At 45.6% G+C, this 26,373-nt stretch overlaps 1 protein-coding gene across 1 annotated transcript in view; it reads right to left on the bottom strand.

Moving 5' to 3' along the window:
- Window positions 1-26,373, bottom strand: part of LOC122940197 (C-type lectin domain family 2 member D-like) — a 59,715-nt gene that overhangs the window by 22,281 nt on the left and 11,061 nt on the right. Inside the window, exons 2-4 of the mRNA XM_044296639.1 lie at window positions 19,081-19,159; window positions 12,868-12,957; window positions 9,387-9,559 (exon numbers count right to left, since the gene is read on the bottom strand). Coding sequence (XP_044152574.1) covers window positions 9,387-9,559; window positions 12,868-12,957; window positions 19,081-19,159 — 342 coding nt within the window. The remainder of the gene's footprint in view (window positions 1-9,386; window positions 9,560-12,867; window positions 12,958-19,080; window positions 19,160-26,373) is intronic.

Raw genomic sequence — 26,373 nt, 5'->3', positions numbered from 1 at the left:
ATAGGCTAAGCAGCCAGGGAAAGTGCCAGGTCTTCTACAGGGGTCTCCCTTTTGTTCCTTAGCTGTTGGATCCAGCGAGTCATTTATACATGTTGTTTTGCCTTGTTACCTGTACACATTCCGTGACATTATAAGCCGCCAAAACCGTCTTAAGCATGGATCCGGTTTCACTTTTGGCTGAACGCTTTCAGGGTCTTTCATTGGAGGTAGCTGACCTCCGTAAGACTTTTTCTCAGCTTCAAGTGACCGGTTCAGCTTGCGTTCATGGAGCTTGTTCTGAGCCTAAGATCTCGCTCCCGGATACGTTCTCCGGGGGTAGTGAGAATTTTGTGCGTTTTAGAGAGGCTTGCAAACTCCATTTTCGCCTTCTTCCCCTTTCCTCTGGAGATGAGGAACGGAGGGTGGGGATCAATATATCGCTGCTCAGGGGTAACGCTCAGTCCTGGGCCTTTTCGCTGCCGGAGGGGGCACGGCCCCTCCGTTCAGTGGATGAATTCTTTTTAGCCCTGGGTCAGATATATGATGATCCGGATCGTATTGCTCTGGCGGAGTCTAGACTACGTCTCTTATGCCAGGGTAAACAATCCGCAGAAATATACTGCTCAGAATTTCGGAGATGGGCAGCTGATACTGGTTGGAATGATGCTGCACTCCGAAGTCAATTTTGCCATGGTCTTTCAGAGGGATTGAAAGATGCATTTGCCTTTCATGAAAGGCCTATTTCTTTGGACTCTGCTATGTCTCAGGCCGTTCGTATTGACAGGCGTCTTAGAGAGAGAGGAGAGATCTCTCCTTCATGTCATACTCTGTCCCAGGACTGTGCAGCGGTCCCATTCTGTGCGCAGGGGTCTCAGTCGCTGTCAGCCCCTTCTGAGCAGGAGCCCATGCAGCTGGGGTTGATTGCTTCTGACAATAGAAGATTCAGCCCGCATGGGACGGTTTGTTTTTGTTGTGGAGGTATTAATCATTTGGCAAATATTTGTCCCTCTAGGAGATTCAGGCAGTTCTCTGGGTATAATAAAGAAACAAAGAGTAAAAAATCTTTGAAAAATGTTCCGTCTGTTACTATACCATCTTTTCTCTCTGAATTTTCGGATGTCTTCTCTGAGAGTGGAGTTCAGGACTTGCCCCCTCACAGGGAGTACAATTGCCCTATTAATCTCATCCCAGATGCCAAGCTGCCTAAATCTCGTTTATACAATCTTTCCCAACCTGAGAGGATCGCTATGCGTGCTTATATCTCTGAGAGTCTGAGAAAGGGACACATACGACCCTCGAAGTCACCTGTTGCCGCTGGTTTTTTCTTTGTTAAGAAAAAAGATGGTTCTTTAAGACCTTGTCTGGATTTCAGGGAGCTGAACAATATCACAATTCGTGACCCTTATCCGCTTCCTCTGATCCCGGACCTATTTAACCAGGTTGTTGGGGCTAAAGTCTTTTCCAAATTAGATTTAAGAGGGGCATACAACCTGGTCAGGGTCAGAGAAGGGGACGAATGGAAGACGGCCTTCAATACCCCTGAGGGCCATTTTGAAAACTTGGTTATGCCTTTTGGTTTAATGAATGCCCCAGCCGTTTTTCAGCATTTCGTGAACAGCATTTTTTATCATTTGATGGGAAAATTTGTATTGGTGTATTTGGATGACATTTTGATTTTTTCTCCCGATTTCAAAACTCATAAGGAACATTTACGTCAGGTCTTGCTCATTCTGTGGGAGAATAAATTATATGAGAAACTGGAAAAATGTGTGTTTGCGGTTTCAGAAATTCAATTTCTGGGGTTTCTTCTCTCCGCTTCTGGTTTTCGCATGGACCCCGAGAAGGTCGCGCTGTGCTTGAGTGGGAGCTTCCTGAGAATTAAAAGGCGCTGATGCGTTTTTTGGGCTTTGCCAATTATTACAGGAAGTTCATTTTGAATTATTCTTCTATTGTTAAACCACTCACTAATATGACCAGAAAGGGGGTAGATTTTTCTTCTTGGTCAGTAGAGGCGCGTAAGGCTTTTTCTGATATCAAGGAGAGTTTTGCTTCCGCTCCCATCTTGGTGCAACCTGATGTTTCGTTACCCTTCATAGTTGAGGTTGATGCTTCTGAGGTGGGTGTGGGGGCGGTCTTGTCTCAGGGTTCCTCTCCTGCCAATTGGCGACCGTGTGCCTTTTTCTCAAAAAAACTCTCCTCCGCAGAGAGAAATTACGATGTGGGAGATAGGGAATTGTTGGCTATCAAGTTGGCTTTTGAGGAATGGCGCCATTGGCTAGAGGGAGCCAGACACCCTATTACCGTATTTACTGACCATAAAAATCTGGCCTACTTGGAGTCAGCCAAGCGTCTGAACCCGAGACAGGCCAGATGGTCGTTGTTCTTTTCTAGGTTTAATTTTGTTGTCACGTTCCGCCCTGGAGTTAAGAATGTGAAGGCAGATGCCCTGTCACGTTGTTTTCCGGGAGGCAGGAATTTTGAAGACCCGGGTCCCATTTTGGCTGAAGGTGTGGTGGTCTCTGCTCTTTTTCCTGAATTGGAGGCAGAGGTGCAGGCAGCCCAGTCAGAGGCTCCTGATCTTTGTCCTCCTGGGAGGTTGTTTGTGCCTCTCGCTTTAAGACACAAGATTTTTAAAGAACACCACGATACGGTCCTTGCTGGGCACCCGGGGGTAAGAGCCACACTGGATCTCATCGCTCGGAGATTCTGGTGGCCTGCGCTTCGTAAGTCGGTTGAGGGTTTTGTGGCAGCCTGCGAGACTTGAGCTCGTGCCAAAGTCCCTCATTCACGGCCATCAGGTCCTCTCCTTCCCTTACCCATTCCTTCCCGTCCTTGGACACATCTGTCCATGGACTTCATAACGGACCTGCCTCGTTCCTCGGGGAAGACTGTGATTCTGGTGGTGGTGGACCGTTTTAGCAAAATGGTGCATTTCATCCCTTTTCCTGGTTTGCCCAATGTTAAGACGCTGGCGCAGGCATTTGTTGATCACATTGTCAAATTGCACGGTATTCCTTCAGACATAGTCTCTGATAGGGGCACGCAGTTTGTTTCCAGATTCTGGAAGGCTTTCTGTTCTCGCTTGGGGGTTCGGTTGTCATTCTCTTCTGCTTTCCACCCGCAGTCGAATGGTCAGACAGAGCGCGTCAATCAGAATCTGGAGACATATCTGCGTTGTTTTGTGGCGGAGAATCAAGAGGATTGGTGTTCTTTTTTGTCCCTTGCTGAGTTTGCTTTAAATAACCGTCGTCAGGAGTCCTCTGATAAGTCACCATTTTTTGGTGCATATGGGTTTCATCCACAGTTTGGGACTTTCTCGGGAGAGGGGTCTTCTGGTTTACCTGATGAGGACAGATTCTCCTCGTCTTTGTCATCTATTTGGCAAAAGATTCAAGATAATCTAAAGAGCATGAGTGAGAGATATAAGCGTGTGGCTGATAAGAGACGTGTGCTTGGTCCGGACCTGAATGTTGGTGATCTGGTGTGGTTGTCTACCAAGAATATCAAATTGAAGGTTCCCTCCTGGAAGTTGGGTCCTAGGTTTATTGGGCCTTACAAAATCCTGTCTGTCATCAATCCTGTTGCATACCGTCTTGATCTTCCTCAGACTTGGAAGATCCATAATGTTTTTCATAAGTCCTCATTGAAACCTTATGTTCAACCCATTGTACCCTCGCCTTTGCCTCCTCCTCCGATTATGGTTGATGGGAATCTTGAATTTCAGGTCTCTGGGATTGTGGATTCTCGTCTTGTCCGCGGTTCTCTTCAGTACCTTGTTCACTGGGAGGGGTATGGTCCTGAGGAGAGGATGTGGGTCCCAGTGACGGACATTAAAGCCTCTCGTCTCATCAGGGCTTTCCATAGGTCCCATCCTGAGAAGGTGTGTTCTGAGTGTCCGGAGTCCACTCGTAGAGGGAGGGGTACTGTCACAACCAGACAGCTGAGAAGCTCTGACAGAGGCCTTTCAGAACCTCCTCTTTGAGTTTCTGTGTTGTGGTATTCAGCTCCTCCTCTCCTTGGCCTCTCTCGGCTGTCGTGTGTTGGACTAATTGCTTCCCTTTGAATTCTTCCCCAGAAGGCTTTTCTGGGCGGCTTATATTTCTTCCTGGAGTATGTGTGCATGCCCATCTGGTTCTCCTCTCCTCTACAAAGTTAAGTGTTAAACTGTTATCTGTTATTTTCTGTTTGCTGGATCCCAGGTGACCCTGACTCCCTCCGTGTCTGGTGTAGGGAGCCGGTGGTCGTGTCCCCTCACTATTGTAGGGTGCTCAGGGGTTATATAGTCAAGGTACGTGGATATGCATACCTCCACCATTCGGATCTATGCATAGGCTAAGCAGCCAGGGAAAGTGCCAGGTCTTCTACAGGGGTCTCCCTTTTGTTCCTTAGCTGTTAGATCCAGCGAGTCATTTATACATGTTGTTTTGCCTTGTTACCTGTACACATTCCGTGACAGATTCCTAACCAAAGAAAAAAAAAACATTTATATTAGAAAATTAAGTCATGTTTCCTATTCAAACCCTTAGGTACACATGTTCCGAGATTGAACATCCAATATGTTTCTCGACTATATAATTTTTGCCTACGATCTCCCCCTCTGACTGGAATGGTGACTCTTTCAACACCTTAAACATAAAACGCAGAGGTATCGCCCTTGTGTACTACCGCAAAGTGTGATGTGGCTGCTGAAACATTGCGCGTTAAAACATGCGGGATGTCACTAAGATGTTTGCGAATTCTCACTTTGAGCTGATTTATTGTGCATCCAGCATATTGTAGCGCGCATGTTCGACATGTGATGACATAAACAACATATTCTGTGTTGCAATTAATGTACTGTTGCAATTTATGTGTGCTACCATTAGATGTAGAGATAACATCTTTGCTGACTGACATATGTAAGCAACACATACATTTTTTACTTCCACATTTGTAATTTCCCTTGGTGGTTAACCACACTGGTTCACACACTGCGTTTTCCACAAATAGGCTAGGGCTAACTTTTTGCCCAATGGTTGGTGCTTTTTTCGCAATGCACCTGATACCTGCCTCTGCGATATCTCCCCAGCCTTCATCAAAGCCTATCACTGGAAAATGTTTACACAAGATATTGCAGATCAGGGGATATTCGGCACTATAATTTGTTACAAAAGTTACAGGTTCGCTCGACTCCCGAGTGTGAACTCGAACATTTGTATTATTTTTAATTGTTTTCTTCTTTTTATTCGCATTCTTTATTCGAGCGAATATAAGTGAATCTCTGTCCACCGATGTTGCGTGTTCCATCGCCTTACGAATATTCTCTTTCGAATATCCCCTAACCTGCAACCTGTCTTGATGAAGGGCTAAGATGTAACAGCCCGAAACGCGTCACAACTACGTACTGTCCTACTTTTTGATGTCTGATTTTAAGGAAGTTGAATAAAGAAGCCTTTATATTGTGAAGAGCTGGAATCCGTGTTCTTTTCACATTCTGCTCCAGACTGAGTCCAGGTCTGATTATCCGTGCTCCACAAGGAGGTGAGAGCTGCAGTGATTTCTTCATTGTCTACTTTCAAGTATTCTGGACAGCGTGCACTCCCTCCACCGTGGCTGTTATTTCATATATCTTACTTCCTCGATCCAGTGTGCTATATAAAAATGTCGGCAGCTTTCCGATCCGTGGAAGAATATGAGGATCGGCTGAGAAAAATGGATAACATTTTCAACACACCAGATGAGCCTGCACAGGGCGAAATGGATCTGATCATGAAAATGACATCACTAGAGAGACTTCTCACAAAGGAACTGTGTACGTGGTGGGATTTTAAGCTCTTTAAAGAGGTATTTGGAAAAAAAGATGATACCATGGGGTTTACGCATAAAAAAGAAACCCACCACTACCTGGAATATGAGGAAATCGCACTCAAAGAAAACCATTATGAAATTAAAACACTTCAAGAAAGTATTTCATGTTACGAATTTGATCCGAAATTCATAGATATCGATTTGAAACTGAAAGATAACCTTAATGAATTAGAAAAGAGCTTGATGGACTTTAAACAAGGCAGATTCAATCGAGACCTATTGGATTATAGTACCAACACAGTATATACATGGTCCAACAATAGATCGGGTACCCCTCGATCTATCCTGAAAAGAATGAATCGATCAAGGAATAGACGAGATTCGAGGGTGTCCTTCAGCTCAACAGAAATGGATCCGCACAATGTGACTTCTGATTATATGGATAACTCAGGAGCCTCTGGACCCTGCGGGGGTGAAGATCAGAAGAATCAAGTCTCAGCGAATAAAGAGAAAGATGACACTGGCCATAAGATACAGGCAAAAAACACAGGGCGGGGAGAAAGCATCACAAAAGATCGACGATATCCTGCCCGTCGAAAGTAACAACGGATGATATACAGGTAATTAACCTTTCATCTAAAATTATTTCATATATGCAGAAAAAAGTGTTATGCAAAGGTCTTTCTTTTTCCCCGTCCTGCCATTTTGACCTTTATCATACCATTATAGATGTGAATCGTCTAGCAAGAAAACTGACCCTAAGAAAACATTTCGCCAACATGGACAGCGATCACAATGTGAAACAATCGTTGGCCTCTGGTGATGGTTCACCAGGGGATAGTCTGTTGAATGGAGATGTGTTTTCTAATCAGAATGTTTTTGATTTTTCTGAGCTTGTTCAAATCTCCTCATTACAGGGAATGTATCGAGAGCCAGATGATATACCTCTACAGAATTCATCTACTGGTTTTAAAACTTCCAATAGGAATTTATCGAAAGAGGAACATTTAGCTCTCAGTAATCTATCTGACATGAAGGATGTTGTTGTCCGTAGAGCTGATAAGGTGGGAGCGGTGGTGTTGCTGGATAGTGAGGTTTATAAAGTGCAAATTCAGAATATGTTAAAGGACACCAATGTGTATTTACCTCTGGCAACTACCCCCCTCCCCCAGTATCAGTCCAGGATACACGACATCCTTCAGGAAGGGGTGCACCTGGGTGTTCTATCGGAAAAGGAAAAATAATTCATATACATTGAGCACCCGAATACGCCCATATTCCATGCCCTTCCTAAAGTGCATAAGGAGGGTTTTCCTCCACCATTAAGACCGATTGTGGCAGGAATCGGATCGTATTCGGAACGACTTTCGGAATGGGTTGACTCATTATTGCAACCCCTTGTACCACATATACCGGGCTATCTTAGAGATACATGTAGTGTACTTCAAAATTTCCATCAATTCGCATGGCAAGAGGAATTTATATGGGTTACTGCCGACATTAATTCACTGTATACCAATATCCCTCACCATTTGGCGATTGTAGCCTTGAAATGGTTTTTAGATGTATTCAGCAATTACACCTTGGAACTTCAAGATAATATTTGTATTTGTACCGATTTTTTACTTAAATACAACTTTTTTATGTTTAATGGTTCATATTATTTACAAATATCTGGAGTTTCAATGGGTGCCAAATTTTCGCCTTCAGTGGCAAATGTATTCATGGCATGGTGGGAGAACAGTTTTTTTTTTCAGGATGGTAATCCATATTTAATGTCGATGAAATGGTATGGACGTTTTATCGACGACATGTTATGGGTCTGGCAGGATGATGTAAGAGATCTGATGTCATTTGTAGAGTACTTGAATAGCTGTGTTCCCTCGATCAAACTTACCATGGTCAGCGATCATGTCTCGATTGTTTTTTTGGATCTTTTATCATGGGGTGATCGAGAGAACCAGATAGTCTGTACCAGTACACACCGTAAAAATACTGCGGGGAACACTTTACTCCATGCATCATCCTGCCACCCCCCTCATGTAGCCAAGAACATCCCCAAAGGGGAAATGCTGAGGGCGCGACGTAATTGCTCCTCCTTGAGTCTATTTGTGAAGGAAGCTACTGACATCTCTGCAAGGTTGCAGGTTAGGGGATATTCTAAAGAGAATATTCGTAAGGCGATGGAACACGCAACATCGGTGGACAGAGATTCACTTATATTCGCTCGAATAAAGAATGCGAATAAAAAGAAGAAAACAATTAAAAATAATACAAATGTTCGAGTTCACACTCGGGAGTCGAGCGAACCTGTAACTTTTGTAACAAATTATAGTGCCGAATATCCCCTGATCTGCACTATCTTGTGTAAACATTTTCCAGTGATAGGCTTTGATGAAGGCTGGGGAGATATCGCAGAGGCAGGTATCAGGTGCATTGCGAAAAAAGCACCAACCATTGGGCAAAAAGTTAGCCCTAGCCTATTTGTGGAAAACGCAGTGTGTGAACCAGTGTGGTTAACCACCAAGGGAAATTACAAATGTGGAAGTAAAAAATGTATATGTTGCTTACATATGTCAGTCAGCAAAGATGTTATCTCTACATCTAATGGTAGCACACATAAATTGCAACAGTACATTAATTGCAACACGGAATATGTTGTTTATGTCATCACATGTCGAACATGCGCGCTACAATATGTTGGATGCACAATAAATCAGCTCAAAGTGAGAATTCGCAAACATCTTAGTGACATTCCGCATGTTTTAACGCGCAATGTTTCAGCAGCCACATCACACTTTGCGGTAGTACACAAGGGCGATACCTCTGCGTTTTATGTTTAAGGTGTTGAAAGAGTCACCATTCCAGTCAGAGGGGGAGATCGTAGGCAAAAATTATACAGTCGAGAAACATATTGGATGTTCAATCTTGGAACATGTGTACCTAAGGGTTTGAATAGGAAACATGACTTAACTTTACAATATAAATGATTTATTTTTCTTTGGTTAGGAATCCCATCCAACCTGATTGGAATTATTTCTCTCATGACCACTATTGGCCACCTGGTATTTATCCCAGGTGATGGAAGTTATCCAATCAAAGGGGTGAGGTTTCTTCTGACTGTGTATAAAATGGAGATTTTAAGTTTGTGTATTTGTCTTGATGAAGGGCTAAGATGTAACAGCCCGAAACGCGTCACAACTACGTACTGTCCTACTTTTTGATGTCTGATTTTGAGGAAGTTGAATAAAGAAGCCTTTATATCGTGAAGAGCTGGAATACGTGTTCTTTTCACAGGAGGCTGATCTTACACTGTAGAAACCGCCTGCTGCTGAGCTGCACTGGGACACACAATGCTTTGCAGCAGGAAGTGATGTCATACATAAACAGATATGTAAACAGTCTGTTGGGGACTGTAGGAGCAATGCAGCAGTGTCAAAGCTACCTAAAAACATCTTGGGAATATAAACTTGGCTACTAATGGTGAGTAAGCTACTTTTAAAAAAATTCGTTTGATCCTGGACAACCCCTTTAAGTGGTTAATGTAGAGCAGCATGGTGGTGCCACTCCTTGTACATTTTGCAGTGTAGGAGCCAGCCCTACATCCTATAGATACCTACCAGCTCAGGTCTTAAGTCTATAATGGCAAGAGTAGCATTCCTGGAGACACAGAACTCCTGGCTCTTCTCCCACTCGGTAATATTGGCAGAGAAATAATAACATTTTTTCATGTACCAGATCCAGCCGTCGTCACAGGGGTCAGAGGGGGTGGTCACAGGGGCAGGACATTCACCTGTAACGGGATATCACGTGTGACATGTATGAGATTAGTGCACAATTACTGGGAAGGTAGAGAACATCCTGGAAGAAACCCTAAGAATTCCCTAAACAATTTTCTAGGCTCCGTTCTTCCATCTTGTGAAAGACAAAATTCAATATTCTGAATTATGGGATGACCATCAATCATACTGCCATTCTAAGATGGAAACAAGTGCTGGATTAAAGGCCGTTCACTTAACCCCTTCCCGACCTCCATACGGCTATATACGTGATAACTACACATGCCCTGCGCAGTTGGCACGTGTATAAATGTTGGCAGCCTGAAAGTAAGGGAGCGCTGCTTCACTGCTCTCTGCAGAGCATCCCGCCATGTACCCAGCTTCATTCTTCAAGCCTATAGCATCGGTTTCTGGGCAGAATAGTAGTTGCGGACCATCAGGATTGTCCAGTCGGTGGTGGTCATATGGTTACATGCTCCAGCGCTCCCCCGCCTTCACAGTGCGATCGAGTGAAGAACAAACAGTGGTATACATAGTATATAGATATATATCATCTCCAATATATAATCCCATTTGCCCGAACCAGATTAGTCAGGTAGGAAAAAATAAATAAAAATCATGTCTATAAGTATATATACACAGACAGTAGTGTTCACATGGGACGATTATAAAAGAGTTGCAGAACCAGAAAACCACAAGATGCTGACACGCCCAGGCACCAGCAGAGATATACCAACTGCCAGCCGAGAGGCACAAGGGCCTGAACCGCTCCCTCAAGTTACTTCTCTGAATTGGCAGCCCCCAAGTACAGGCTTCCCGTTTGTCCCAGAATTTACTGCTGTACCAGGTATTACATCGGATGTAACTGGATTTGACCCACTACAGTTTTTTCAGCTGTTTGTAACTACAATACGGTCTTTTTGCAACTGTTATGTCCAGATACCGATCGGAAATTCTCCTCAAATTCTTCTATTTCAATGACAGTCAGTGTCCCCCAAATTCTTCTCCAGATTACGACCGGTTATATAAAATTAGGCCACTTCTAAATTACCGGTCTGAAAAATGTTTAACTGTTTATACCCCCTCTGAAAATGTATTAGTTGACGAGTCACTTGTTAAATTTAAAGGAAGGCTACATTGCAAGCAATTCCTTCCATCCAAGCGGCCAGATATGGCATCAAACTTTACAAATTGGGTGAAAGCCCAACAGGTTACACTTCTGCATTTCGAGTGCACCAAGGGAGGGACAGCGAACTAAACCCCCAAGGATGCCCAGCTGGTTTAAGAACAAATGCAAAAGTCGTCTGGGAACTAATGGGTACAAATTATTTATAGGCAATTACTACACAAGTATTCCCCTTTTCCAGAGCCTGCAAGAAGCAAATACAGGAGCAAGAGGCACATTCAGGAGAAATCGCTGAGGTTTTCCACAATCCCTGCTGGTAAAATAAAAATACAAAAAATGAATGTACCCCGTTAGAGGCCCCATCCTCTGGAAGCAGAAGAAATAAGGAGATTGGTTGAAAGGCACTTTATTGCCCATACCTATACCCCAACACTAAACCAAAAAACGAGACACAAGACACTTTTGCCCTGACTGCCCTTCTCGGCCACCACTGTGTATTGGAAACTGTTTTAAAGTGTATCATACGCGGGCACGCTTTTACATTTTCTTGCAAAAGATAAATATGTATAATATTGCTGTTCCCTTTTTGGTACACAAAGGGCTGTAGTAGGATTTATTTATGGTTTGTAGTTTGAGCTAAAATCAGCAGCATAGTGAAAAAATAATGCAGTTTTTTATGTTCCACGTTCCATCTTCCAACAAAAGGTGTAAAAAAAAAGGAATGACAATAAACCCCTTAATACATTGCATTGTCTATTTTACTCAGTAGTGTCATTTTTAGGGTGATTTGTAACATTTCTGCTGCGTAGGGCCGTTGCAAAGACAGCGTGCTGGTATCTAAGCTGAAAGGTATGCCTTTAGTTCTGGGCACCATAAAATGCCCTGGGAGAGGGCGATGCCCACAATTGGGGTGTCTTTTTTTTTTCAGGAGTGTTTCCCGCGTTGATATTGTGGTGCTTTTTCTTGATAGCTTGCAGCAGGTTTGCAGTAATTTGGGCTAAATTAGCAGCAAAGTGAAAAAATGCAGTTTGTTTTTTTTTGTTCCATCTTCCAACAAAAAGTGGAAAAATGGCAGTTTTACGATATACCCCTCTTTGAATACTTTGAAATGTCTATTTTACTCAGTAGTGTCCTTTTTAGGTGATTTTTACTGCATAGGGCCACTGCAAGGACAACATGCTGCCATCTAATGGCCTATGGAAAAAATGCTGCTTTAAAGCTGAAAGGTATGCTTCTACTTCTGGCCACCATAATGCCCTGGGAGTGGGGGAGTCCAGATCAGTAAGGTAATATATGGTAAAGGGAGTGTAGTGGCCAAATTAACAAAAAAACTACTTTCTTCGCTATTTCTCTGCTCATAATAATAATTATAATAATAATAAATAATTAATAAAAAAAACACAATTTATGAAATCAGTCCCCGCACCGCCGCTGCTGCTTCTTCTCACCGTGCACGGATGAAAACATACAGTGTTGGGGGGAAGCAGCCAATGGCAGGCGGGGACGGGGACAAGTCTCCCTAGCGTCACCCGCGATACTAGGGAGGCTCGTCCCCGTCCCTGCCATTGGCTGCTTCCCCCCCCCCCCATATGTTTTAATCCGTGCACAGCGAGAAGCAGCAGCGGCGGTGCGGGGACCAGGAGTGGCGCAGGGAGCGGGAAGCCAGGTATGTGTATTCACTGTGAGGGGCCCGGCATATGGGGGGACATTTTATAGTCTTGGAATAACTCCTTTAACGTATAAAAGGCCTTGTGCTCCCGGCATTCTTATTTATACAGCTTTCTATAAAATGACCATTTTTGGTTATTATGTCGGTCACACGGATATATTTACCAGACTGACTGACATTGTGCACAGTCGGGGTATAATTGGGCGCCACCCAGGACGGCAGATGAAAGCGATGAGTCACATGATCCCGGCAATTATTCTTAATGCCCCATGGGTGGGGGGGGGGTAACATTATGGGCTGACTTGACCCTTAGGCCTCCTTCACATCTCCGTTCAGAGATGTGACAGGCAGTTCCAGTGCAGAGCCGCCTGCTGGATCCTCTACTAACTGCAATGAGATCTTGGCCTGACCAAAACCATTGCATGCAGTGTTTTCTTTGTCCGGCCAACAGCCGGCATTTGCACCGGATCTCCAACACAGAGATGTGAACGCTGCCTATATGAGGACATGAAATACTGGACACTGACCTGTGCCACCAAGGACGAGAGGTAGAACACTGGCTAATACCATAACCAGTGGAAACAGGATGAGCCAAAGGGGGAAGGTCACACTTCTTCCTGGAAAATAAAATGTTTTTAGCTTATTAAAGGAATTGTCAATGTTAATTGTCGCGGAAAAAGATTATCCCTTTTACAGTGTTTTATGGATCCAGAATTTGCGGACCACAAAATGCATAAAGTCGTGTTCATGAGCCCTAAGGACCTTCCGCTTTCTATTTCACACTCCGGAGTTATAGCATTTTTATTTTTCTGTTTACATAGCTGTGGGTGGGGGGCTTGTTCCCCATGCCCCTCATTCTCTGGGTCAGTACAATTACAACGAATACCACATTCATATAGTTATTTTTGTGTTTTTGGAAAAAAATTTCATTTTCGTGTGCTTTGCCATATTCTTTTTTAATTTTTTTTAATTTATTTTTCCTCAAAAGGTCAATTAAGACCAAAAAAACTTTTCAGCTACATGTGTTTTTTACTACATATTAAAATGTAACCTTTAATGTTGCTAATGATTATGAACATGCAGGGGCGGACACAGACAGTAGAGGGCCCCTGTGCAAAGAATGTGCCTGGGGCCCCCTCCTCCCAAGCCAAATTTGCAACCTAACCTATTCCGTCCTAACATTACTTAGAGCAATACAAAACATACAGGGTAAGGCTACTTTCACACCTGCGGCACTACGCTCCGGCCACCTGATCCGGCAGAAAATGCAAGGAATCGGCCGGCCGTATCCCGCTGATTCTCTGCATTTTTGCCAGATTGTGGCCGGATCTCTGCCGTACCCCATTATAGTCAATGGGGCCGACGGGCATTGTGTCTGCATCCAGCAGTGCCGGATCTCTGCTGGAACAGCCTGCCAGAATCACTAACGCAGATGTGAAAGTAGTCTAATACAGGTCCACATACCTTGTACATCGAGTGACGTCTTCTTTGATGTAGATGTTCTCTGTCCTCATCTTCTTCTTTCAGACCAGACCGCCATGATGATTTCTTTCAGCCATCTCTTCTCTCTGCAGAACTTGTCAGACATCTTAGTTTCCTACTTTTCCATCATCCTCCCACCTTCTGAACACTCTATCCTGCCACCCCCAATACTGTGACCACTGTGCTCCCTATACAAGTTACACACAGATAGTTCTTGTTCAATAATTATTGGCACACCGTGTCCTAAAAAATAACTGCGCCCAGGAAACAGTGTCCCGGACACCAATAGTGTGAACATAATGTTCCCCAAAAATAATTGTGCTAAGCTGATACCGTGCCAGGGTGCCCCCCACAGTAATACTGCTCCCCAAAGTCCCACCAATAGAAATAATTATCTACCAGACAACACGTAGTAGTAATAGTGCCCTTACAGTAATAAAATCCTACTGTGTCCCAGAAGTAATAATGCTCCCATAGTGCTCATACTAGTATTCAAGTTCCTCATAGTCCCTCAACTGTAATAAAGCCCACCATAATGCCCCCGGTAGTAATAATTCTCTTTATAATGTGTTACAGTACAAATAAAAGTGCCCTGTTGTGTGGCAGTATAAAAAATACCTCCTCTTAGTGCCCCCTGTAGAGCCAATGTCCCCATAGTACCCTCATAATGTGCCAATGCCCCTTACTGTGTGCCCAAAAAACCTTTTAGTGCCCCCAGTTGAGACAAGGTCCCCATAGTGCCCTATAATTTGAGCCAGTATAAAATACTCCTATATCGTGCCCTAATAGTGCACCTCCCCTTATCCCCATGGTGCCTGACAATGTGCCATAATAAAATGCCCCCATAATGTGTGCCAGTATAATTCCCCTATATAATGACCCCAATAGTGCTCCTCTCCTCCCTTCTCCATAGTGCCCCCCATGTGTGCCAGTATAAAAGATAGGGTCCCCAGTAGATGCCCCCATAGTGCTCCTTTCCCCCTTCTCCATAGTGCCCCCCATGTGTGCCAGTATATAAGATAGGGTCCCCATAGTGCTCCTCCCTCTCCATAGTGCCCCCCCATGTGTTCAAGTATATAAGATAGGGCCTCCATATTTCTCCCCCCCTCCATGGTGCCCAGGTGTGCCAGTATATAAAACTGCTATTTTGCATATTACAGTATATAAAATAGGCAGGCCCCCCCCATATGTCACTTGCTCAGATAGGCCCCCATATCTGTTGCTCAGGACCCCCCCAATCAGATTCCCATTCACGCCCCCATATCAGTTGCACAGACCCCCCCCCCATATGCCAGTTGACCAGGACCCCCCCCCCCCCCATATCAGTTCCTCAGGAGGAAACCCCCCCAATATCAGTTACTCAGGAGGAAACCCCCTCAATATCAATTGTTTATTTATTCAGCCCCCCATATGTCAGTTGCTCAGCCCCCCAATATCAGTTATTTATTTATTCAGCCCCTTCCCAATATGTCAGTTGCTCAGCCCCCGCCCAATATCAGTTATTTATTCAGCCCCCCCAGATGTCAGTTGCTCAGCCCCCCCAATATCAGTTATTTATTCAGGCCCCCCCATATGTCAGTGGCTCAGCCCCCCCTATATGCTCATTCAGGCCCCCCCCCCCCTTGCTCACTCAGGAGTCGGACCCCCAGAGTCAGGCACCCCCATATGCTTATTTCAGGCCACCCATGATGTGACAGACCCCAGGGCCCCATGATATCAGACCTCAGATCATACTAAAATAAATAATTAAAACTTACCTCTCCTGCTCTCCCTGTCCTGTCTCCAACAGCCTGCGCTGCACACGTGACCTGACTGCATACAGCGTACGCAGTCAGGCTGGAGGAGACCAGCGCCGCAGAGGTAAGTAAGCAAGCCGATCTCTTGCATACTAGTGAGCGCTTCTGGATGCGCTTACTAGTATGAATGGGCCCCCTCACACGCCGGGCCCCTGTGCAGCTGAACCGGCTTATGTCCGCCCCCTGTGAACATGTACTTTTTAAATAAAACTATCTAAAATTCTCAGCAGTGTCACTTAGTTATTTGCTCGATCCTAGGTTTGGATCCACTGTATCCATTTATTGCTGTGATCTCACTGACCCACTTTCCCTGCACTACCTAATACAACCACATTCTGGTATAATGGATTAACCAGTTCACTAGCGGTCTAAAATCACTTTTACATGCTACATTTTAGATAGCTTTATTTAAATAGTACATGTTCATAATCATTAGCAACATTAAAGGTTACATTTTAATATGTAGTAAAAAACACATGTAGCTGAAAGGCCTATTTGGTCTTAATTGACCTTTTGAAAAAATAAAATAAAATTTATAAATATGCCTTAACATGTGTCTTAGGTCAGAAATTGCTGAAGTTTGCCATATTCTGAACCCCAGAACGTTTTTATATTTACGTCTATGGAGCTGTGTGAGGGCTCATTTTTTGTGGTCTGATTTATTATTTTGGACTTTGCATGTCTTTTTAAGGAGGGTGATGTGAATTTTCATATTTTTTCCTGTTTTTACACTTTATTTAAAGGCTATGGGCACCTTTGTGCATTAAAAATCAATAACCCCATATCTTACCGTAATGCAGCACATAATAAAATTGCACTTGTTTGTTTATTGGTATCAGCTTTGCTCCACATGCTCTCAGAAATGCTCTGATATGAATTTTGCCAAGTGCTGTCATCTCCTGTGAGAATCTGAGGACGTTCCTGTGGATTTCACATGCACCAGCACAAGCTCTGCTGCCACGCCTCCACATCCTGTTACACAGCTCAGCCCCGCCCCCACATCCTGTTAACCCAGCTCAGCCCTGCCCCCACATCCTGTTACACAGCACAGCTAGCAGCCATTTACATATAGGCTGCTGGAACTTGCAAGTAACTTGGTAGTAAGATTTCATTCCAATCCACAACATGGTGAGTCTTACAGAATGCTACAGCCTGTAATCAGCAGATCTATTTCTCACTTTCCATTCTGTAGATGTAGAAAGTCCATTATTTGTAGACACAATAGATATTTCTGCTGATAACGTTAGTGCAGAGATCTACAGTCAGAACCATGGCGTTATAAGCAGGATATAGATCTCATTACTGACAGCTCTCACGTGGTCACTACATGCACTCTGTTCTGAATACAGTATTGTGTGCAGTCCGCACTATGAGCGGTCACTTTTCCCACACAGATTAGTACAGTGTGACGACACACAATGCTATGTACAACAGAGTACATTTGTTCAGTGTCTACCAGAGGTCGCAATAACGCTTGTACAAGCGCCATAGATGCCTGCTCAGGCCATTTTACTCTGGAAAAAAAGACATGCATATTTTTCTGCATGGTCTTCTAGTCAGGAGCGCTGTGTGTGTGCACGCAATGTGTAGTGGGCACCATGTGGCAGTGCTGAGAGCACACTGGGCACCATGCGGCAGAGCTATATATGCAGTGGGCACTATGTGGCAGTGCTGTGTGTATACTGTGCACCACGCGGCAGAGCTGTGTATGTAGTGGGCACCATGCGGCAGAGCTGTGTATGCAGTGGGCACCATGCGGCAGAGCTGTGTATGCAGTGGGCACCATGCGGCATTTTTTGTGGGATGAGATGACGGTTTGATTATTACCATATTTGCATTTTGCCACAGTTATTTTTTATGGCGTTCACATCGTGATCCTTTTATAAATCAGGTTGTTACGGACACGGCGATACCAAACATTTTTAGTGTTTTAAATTTTTTAACCAATTATGTGTGGATATAGGAAGAAGTTAGATTTAAAAAAATAAAAAATTTTACACTTTTTTTTTACCTAGACCCACTTGGTTCTTGAAGATCCAGTGGGTCTGATGGCTCTTCTGTATAGTGTACTGCAGTGTATTTTAATTTACACTTAGCCTGATCAGGCTCAGATATACCATTGCAAGCCAGATGCAGGCGGTGTTCTGTCCGGCAGCGTTGAAAGGGTGGAGGGACGGCCATCCTGAATGGGGTGGGAGGGGTTAACCCTTCAATTATCAGGCCAATGCCACAGCAGAGCAGAGGCCTGATGGTTAGCCCCTTCTAGACAGCGGTCCATAAGGACCACAGCATGGAAGGGGTTATGTCTGCTGTTTCAAGCAGCGTGTCAGCTGTATGTTACAGCTGACACTCTGCACTGCTCGGCTACACTGAAAGGGTGGGGGGGGGGGAGGGAGTGAATGACAGTGTGCGCTCCCGTGTGGAGCGAGGAGGAGTTACAGAGAATCTGTCAGATGACGGATTCTCTGTAAACTGACTGAGAGCAGCCTGCTGTACATAGGAAGCACCTAAGGCTGTAGAACAAAAATGAAAAAAATAAAATAAAGAAGCAATTGGAGAAATGATTTTCTACACAAAATAAATAAATTAGTGTAAATTTTTTTATTTTTTTACAAAGGTGTCCATAGCCTTTAAATCCTGCTAGGGGACTTGAACATGTGATCCTCTGATCACCTCTCCCATAGACTGTAATGAATTAACCATTGCAGTATATGGGATATTCGCTACGTTCTTATTGAGCTGTTGATCCTGCTTTCACCAAGTCAATATAGTGTAGTGTTGATCTGGCCGATTTCAGCGGTCTGTCACACTGACCCGCTAAAGCCCACAGAGAGCGGCAGCAGCCTCCCCCATCTCCAGACCATGACTGATAGTTTTCTATCCTAAATACAACAGTTGTACTGCAGCGGGGGAGGGGTGCGGACGGCGTGTTGCATCAAACTATTCTCTCGCGCAGCGGTTGTAAGTCAGTACTCAAACCGCTAATTCTGTGAACAGTGACGGGCTGCAGCGGTGCGCGCACAGATGTGCAGGTGTACAAAAGGTTTATTAAGAAATGAATATCTAGAACTGAAACACCTTCAGTTCCCCTGGTGACCACCTGGGACTTTCCTGGCCATACAGAAATAAAGAGGATATTACAGAAGATCGGGGTCTATACCCGTGCATGCCATACTCTTCGTACATCCCAGCAGTCAGACCCCCGCTGATCAGATGCTCCAGGGGTGGGAAACCTGCGGCACTCCAGCTGATGTGAAACTACAACTCCTAGCATGCATACTTGCTCTGCTCTTCTCAGAACTCTCATAGTAATAAATGGAGCATGCTGGGAATTGTAGTTTGGAGCGCCGCAGGTTGCCCAGCCCTGCGCCTATACTGTGGATAGCAAATAAATGTGTTTTGTGGGACAACCTCTGTAATGCAAGGTAAGATGACATCACACTATGAGGAGGTGACATTTACCATAACGCTGTAAGAAGGACTTTCCTGGGGTCTCACATTTTCCACCTCCTTTCAATGGAAATCTGCTTTCTGCAACAACCTGAAATATATGATACAAACTATATGAAAGATACAAATCACATGTATAAAGCAGGTATATGGCATCATGGAAATACACACAATGGCACAATGGGATAGCAGCACCTGTACATAAGGGGGGGTGTATTTCAAATTATCCGCCCACGGGATGATAGATGTGATAGACAACAGACCCTGCAGCATTCATCAGGAGGGGCTGAGCAACAACGCCTGGAAAATAAGGGGTCTGTGTCTCGAAAATCTGAAATTATAGCCCCATAGGACAGGGGGTTGTCCTCTCCTTTACGCAGGGGAGGGGGGGGGGGTGAATGGAGAGGAGGTGCCCACGTGTAACGGTTGCTCCATTCATTTCTATAGGACGGAGAGTAAAGCTCTGTAAGGCCTTGTTCACATCTCCATCAAGCAGATCCGGCACAAACACCAACTGTCAGACGAAACCCGAAAAGCGGTCGGATCACTGCTGGACCTCATTACAGTCAATGGGTGACCTAGAGAATCCAGCAATGCCAGATGCAGCGAAATCCAGCAGGCCGCCTTGTGCCGGATCTGGTTGATGGAGTCGTGAACGAGGCCTAACTGGCAATCCAACAGACAGTGACACCTGCACACTACGGCTCCAGTCACACAGGGACTTGGGAACCCATGTCCTAGTAATTGTCGGGGGTCCCAGCAATCATACACTTATAACCAAACCTATGGATAAGGTATCAATTTTGCAGTCCGTAAATCACGGATCTGTAAAATACGGATGCAGTCTTTTTGCATCCCGCACTGGTAAAAAGGCCTATTCTTGTCCATAAAAAGTACAAGAACAGGACAGGTTGTACAATTTTCTGTACAGCTGCGGACAGCACACAGATAACATCCATAGAAATGAATAGGTCCATGCGGGATCGCCAAAAATGTGTACTGGAAATGGACCGGAAATGCAATAGTTTGAATGTAGCCTAAGTGATGCGGTCTATAGGAGCGATGATGATCTGTCTAACTGGGGAACAGGCAGCAGCGCTTCAGCAAATATACTCTGCACCCTGAAGACTAAAATGAGACCCATAACGAGGGAGCGGGAAGACATCATGTGAGCCGCATGATGAGGGTTATGCCTAACGAGACTCATGTGGGTACCAGGTACATGTGAATGATGGCAGCACTCGGAAGATTTGTCCCCCAGCAGGTGGATTATGGTTCTTAAAGGGTTAAGCACCCATTCCTGTTCAGCTCTGTGTGGCCCCTGGACCCGGGTTCTGACCAGTAATCCTGGTGGGTTAAATGTCCGCTTCAGCTGCAGGAGGAGATCCCGGTCCGGATGCAGGAAAGGAGGTTCCTGGTGCCGGAACACTAAGGTAGCCCACCAGCTGCGGGAACGGCCATTTAACCCATTAGATCGGCTGCTTTATGGCGTCCGACCCTTAGCCCCACATCTTCCTTTACTGGGGGAAACAGCTGCAGAACACGAAATCTTTATGTGCACATTCAGCGCCTGCACCCGGAGATTCTCCAGAACCGGTCCATAGAGCCCTGCTGGGCAGGAGAGTCTCCGTCTGCTTATATCCTGATGGTTCTACTTCACTTTTCTATGCAGATGGCCACAAAAAAAATAACATAAAATAAATTAAGATATAGAAATAAAAAGCGTTTACTGGTCAGGAAATGGTTAAAAACAATATGTTAGGCAGGAATACACAGGGGGGGAGAGATATGGTAAGTGGTTACACCCCAGGCACTTTATTCAAATTCTGACCTACTGAATCACCTACCGCTCGCGGGCGCCATCCACAGTAGGCAGAAGCTCCGCCTCTGAGAGCAGCGACAAGACGGACGTACCACAGACGCAGATTTCTGACTTGTTCATGGTTGATCTGTGATAACAGCAGACGGGTCTTTGCAGTGATCTGTGGCTTCCATTGATCGGATGTTCAGCACGATCGGCGTCTTAGACTGGGTTCAGACGAGCGCGTTTGTTCCGGGAAACGCTCCATGGGTGAGCGCTATTTCCCGGCCTGAACGCAGCTCCTTTGATGTAGACTCAATGCATTATAATTAGGGCTGAGACGATTACTCGATTGAATCAAGTAACTCGACACAAAAATCCTCGATGCCAATTTTTTGCATCAAGGATTCCTTTGTGTTATGTGGCCACAGAGCGTGAGGGAAGCGCTTGCCGTTCTTTTAATTAGTTGTTTGTTATTAGAGTACTCGATTAATCGTTTGATTAATTGATAGAATATTCGATTACAAAAATAGTCGATAGCTGCAGCCCTAGTTATAATGATGTATAATACTGTGGGGTCCTGCCGGACCTCCGCCGCAGTGAACTGTACTCACATAAAGCCGTGAGTACGATTCATTACAGTGGAGGTCAGGCAGGGGCGCCGCGGTAAATGTGCCCCCAGCGTTATACATGAGTCCGTGTCACGGGGGCATAACCCTCACACATGGAGCGTGTTTCCTGGACTGAACGCGCTTGTCTGACACTATCCTTAGCCTCGGCTCCTATGGCGAATTTTACCAGTGTCAGAATCCCCCACAGCAGGAGCCCTCTGGCTTCGCCCTTCACGGCGGTCTGCTCGTAGTTTTAGCTCCATTCAATAGGACTAATCGGCAGGCGGACTGCAGTGGTGTCAGCATGGAAACCGCAGCAAGAAGGGAAATGTCCATGTGTCAATAATCTGCGGCCTCCTGAATGGCGAGGCAGGAGGTTTCGGCGCAGAATCCGTGGACCAAATCTGCAGTGTGAACTCAGCCTAAGGGGTCATGCACACGAACATGTGCCAGCAAGGCCCGTGCTGCAGACCCATTGTAGTCTACAATGCATGGGCACCCACTTTGTGCCCACCGTCCGCAGACATGGACCCATTTACTTGAATGGAATCCTCAATCCGGTGCAGAGGCTGTAGTGCTTCCGCGGGTTTCTGATCTGAAACTCTGATCCGATGCGCACCGTACCGTTCGGATTGAGGACCCATTCAAGTGAACGGGTCCGCATACGTGCTACTGTGCGGTGTGCGCCCGCGTCCGAGGCCTGTATATTGCGGTCCTGCTGTTTGCGGTTCCCGGCCACCAATGGCCGTGTGCGTGGGCCCTAGGGCCACCTGCACGGGACGTGGAAAATCTGCACTAAACCTGCAGAGAAAATATAAAAAGAATATTCACCTCCCCTGGCGATCGCCATGTTGGTCACTTTAGGATCAGGAGGACGAGACCAGAAAAACATCGGGGGTCAATTATTTTTTTACATTTTTTTCCCCCCAATATAGGACTTGGGGATTTTCTGCATGACATCTGCTCGATATAAAATCTAATTATATCCGTTCCAGAAGTCAGTGATCGTGTGGAGCGTTTCCACGACACGTAAAGAGGATTTCAATCCCATCTACTGGGTGTAATACACAACATGTGCAGGTGGCCTTAGAGGGGTTAAAGGGGTATTCCTATCTCAGACACTACATCAAGGTCAGATAGGTGCAGTTCCCACCCCTGGGCCCTCCGAAGTGACCAGAAAGCGGCAGCGCATGCGCAGTCTCCATATGGGAGATACAAAGATAGCTGAGCACTGTCTGACCTGTTTCAGGTGGTCCCATAGCAGTGAATGGAGACTTGGCTACGCATGCGCAGTGCACTCTCCCTTCAGCGCTCGTCTCTTTTCAGAAATCTAATAGCTGTGAATGGAGAGAATACCAATCATGCGGGGGCCCTCTCCTTTACTTCAGGGGCCCCGTCCTGGGACCAGCACTCACCTGACACTGGTGGCAAAACCTAGTGATATGTATGAGAAGGTAAAACCCCTTTAAGAATCGGATCGGCGGAGGTCGGACCACTGGGGCCCCTGGTGATCACAAGAACAGGGGCCTGTGCTCCCCCAGTCTGAATGGAGCGGCAGACAACCATGTGGAGAACCACAAGTACCAGAATAACTCACAGTCTCCTATCAGACCTGACACTGCTCTGTGGATGGTACATTACAGTACAGACCTCCAGTAACACAGAGGAGAACCACAAGTCCCAGAACAACCTGCAGAGCACAACTACAGTGATACAGAGGAGAACCATAAGCCCCAGCAGACCCCAGCATGACCTGCCACTTTGCACATAGATTACCTCAGAGCAGCCCTCGGCCGGAGCTCGGCTCTTCTCCTGCATCTCCGGCTGCTGAGTAATGAGTGAGTAACAGTTCAAGAGTGAAAAGTGCAAGAGGTTATATATGTACCAGTGACCGGAGTGGGCGTGTAAAGGGGGAGGAGCTTATCTAATACTAGAAGAGTGTGAGGAGAACAAGAGGAGGCGTGTGTGTGAGAGAGAGGAGAAGGTAATACAGGTCCTTCTCAAAAAATTAGCATATTGTGATAAAATTCATTATTTTCTGTAATGTACTGATAAACATTAGACTTTCATATATTTTAGATTCATTACACACCAACTGAAGTAGTTCAAGCCTTTTAATGTTTTAATATTGATGATTTTGGCATACAGCTCATGAAAACCCAAAATTCCTATCTCAAAAAATTAGCATATCATGAAAAGGTTCTCTAAACGAGCTATTAACCTAATCATCTGAATCAACTAATTAACTCTAAACACCTGCAAAAGATTCCTGAGGCTTTTAAAAACTCCCAGCCTGGTTCATTACTCCAAACCGCAATCATGGGTAAGACTGCCGACCTGACTGCTGTCCAGAAGGCCATCATTGACCCCCTCAAGCAAGAGGGTAAGACACAGAAAGACATTTCTGAACGAATAGGCTGTTCCCAGAGTGCTGTATCAAGGCCCCTCAGTGGGAAGTCTGTGGGAAGGAAAAAGTGTGGCAGAAAACGCTGCACAACGAGAAGAGGTGACCGGACCCTGAGGAAGATTGTGGATAAGGACCGATTCCAGACCTTGGGGGGCCTGCGGAAGCAGTGGACTGAGTCTGGAGTAGAAACATCCAGAGCCCCCGTGTACAGGCGTGTGCAGGAAATGGGCTACAGGTGCCACATTCCCCAGAAACAGCGGCAGAAGCGCCTGACCTGGGCTACAGAGAAGCAGCACTGGACTGTTGCATGTCATTCGGAAATCAAGGTGCCAGAGTCTGGAGGAAGACTGGGGAGAGGGAAATGCCAAAATGCCTGAAGTCCAGTGTCAAGTCCCCACAGTCAGTGATGGTCTGGGGTGCCATGTCAGCTGCTGGTGTTGGTCCACTGTGTTTTATCAACGGCAGGGTCAATGCAGCTAGCTATCAGGAGACTTTGGAGCACTTCATGCGTCCATCTGCTGAAAAGCTTTATGGAGATGAAGATTTCATTTTTCAGCACGACCTGGCACCTGCTCACAGTGCCAAAACCACCGGTAAATGGTTTACTGACTGTGCTGTTCTTTTCAAATTGAATTCCTGCACTGTATTATTATATCTTCTTTCACTATGTTGTTACCAACGTATTGTTCTCTGCTGCCATCTGCTGGCCGGAATTCGTATGCTGCACGCCTTGTTCCTTGTCTATAAAGTTTTTCTTTCTGGGCGTGGTTTTAGCAGCCTTGGTCCTTGTCACTTCCTGTAGCCATTTTCAGTGCTGCACTCCTTGTGACTAGAGACTCACATCTTGGCTTGTGAAGGCATCAGTTTTTGACCAGCAGTTGCCTCAGCAGTTAGCCTCAGAATAAGACATCTACACAACAGCATCTACTCTACTACCGCATTACAGTACTGCATCACTGTATGTCACTGCTCTGGATCAAATAAATCCACGTTTGATTGCATCCTCATGTCTACGTCTGGGTCCATCTAACCTGAGCATCTGCCGGTCCGGTCTGCTCCACTGCTTGGATACGAAGGTAGGACAGTCACAAGGTCATTATCAGTTACACCTTCATTCGCCTTCATGTGGGGACAGAACAGTCAAAAACTACCTTAAAGCCTTATACCCCAGTAAATACCCGTCTCAAAGTCCAATGCCCGGCTACAGGTTCCCTCAGAGCCCAGTGCCACACTCAGGAACCTCCCCTGCAACAGGCCCACTCGCAGCAAATCTGCCCGGCAACAGTGCACGTCCCACAAGCCCAAGGGGAAGCACGGCGTGTCCGCAGTAGATATACTCTTGCCTGGAAGTCCTCCACTACTCGCCAAGCCACTTTCTACATCCTATGTTAACCCTTGCTCGCATGATATAAGAACTGTTCACGCACGCGGGGCCTCCCTCAAACCAAAACCCCGCAATTTTCTCAAAACACCTTTAGGAACCTTATCTGGGTGCCTCATCTGAGCCGCACGGCAATTTTCAGTTTATTTTCTTAAAGAGACAGCGCACCTTAAATCAAAATGGCCGAAAAGGACCTCGTACAGTTCCCCAATGATGAAACAAAGCAAATTCAACCTAATACTGATCATTATGAAGAGCTGGAGGTAGAATCCACACTTCCAGCAGACCAAGTCACGCGACCAAGGCGCTCTCTCAAACCAACTATAAAGATCACGGAAAATTATCACACCAGGAAAGATGAGCTATGTGACAACCTGGAAGAGCTATGGGAACGAGTTTCCTCCCTCATATCAGGACTTAAGTCCTCCTCAGGCGATGCCACCAGCTTACAAGTTGCCGTCGGGCGGCTGAACTCAGCCCATGAAAGATATAAGAGACTGTCCACAAGGTATATAACCTTTCTAAAAGACTCTAATATTGAAGAAGCCCCATCAGAATTGTGCAAGGCAGAATCAATAGACAGACAAAGAGACGCCATGGTGCTGGACGCTAAAGATAAAGTGGAACTCCGCATCTCTCATTTGCAAGAAACTAGATCACACAGATCGCATTCATCCAAACATTCCTCGCGGTCCTACAGATCATCATGCTCTAGAACCTCTGCCCTGAGCGACAGATTACTAGAGGCCCGCATAAATGCAGAGCAATCCAAAGTGAGGCGTTCCTTCACCGAAAAAGAAGTCCTTGCGAGGGCAGAAGCACAGACGGCGGCCAAGAGGGCCGAAGCGGAAGCAGAAGCCAAGAGGGCAGAAGCAGAGGCTCGAATAAAGATCCTTGAATCAGAGAGGGAAGAGGAAATTGCATTAGCAAAAGTAAGACTACTTGAGCAAGCATTGAGCCAAGGCCTTGATTCAGTCTGTTTACCACCAGAGGAGATAGACGATCCAGTTGATCGGACCAGCGACTATGTACTGAAACAGTTATCTGCACCACCCCCAGTGTGCAGTACTGTCCAAGCCAATAACACTGAAACCTCCAAGCCAGC

This window comes from Bufo gargarizans, chromosome 6 (genome assembly GCF_014858855.1).
Source record: "Bufo gargarizans isolate SCDJY-AF-19 chromosome 6, ASM1485885v1, whole genome shotgun sequence".
Taxonomy (NCBI): Eukaryota; Metazoa; Chordata; class Amphibia; order Anura; family Bufonidae; genus Bufo; species Bufo gargarizans.
The sequence above is the reverse complement of the archived record's forward strand: the minus strand, read 5'-3'. Positions and strand labels throughout refer to the sequence as shown.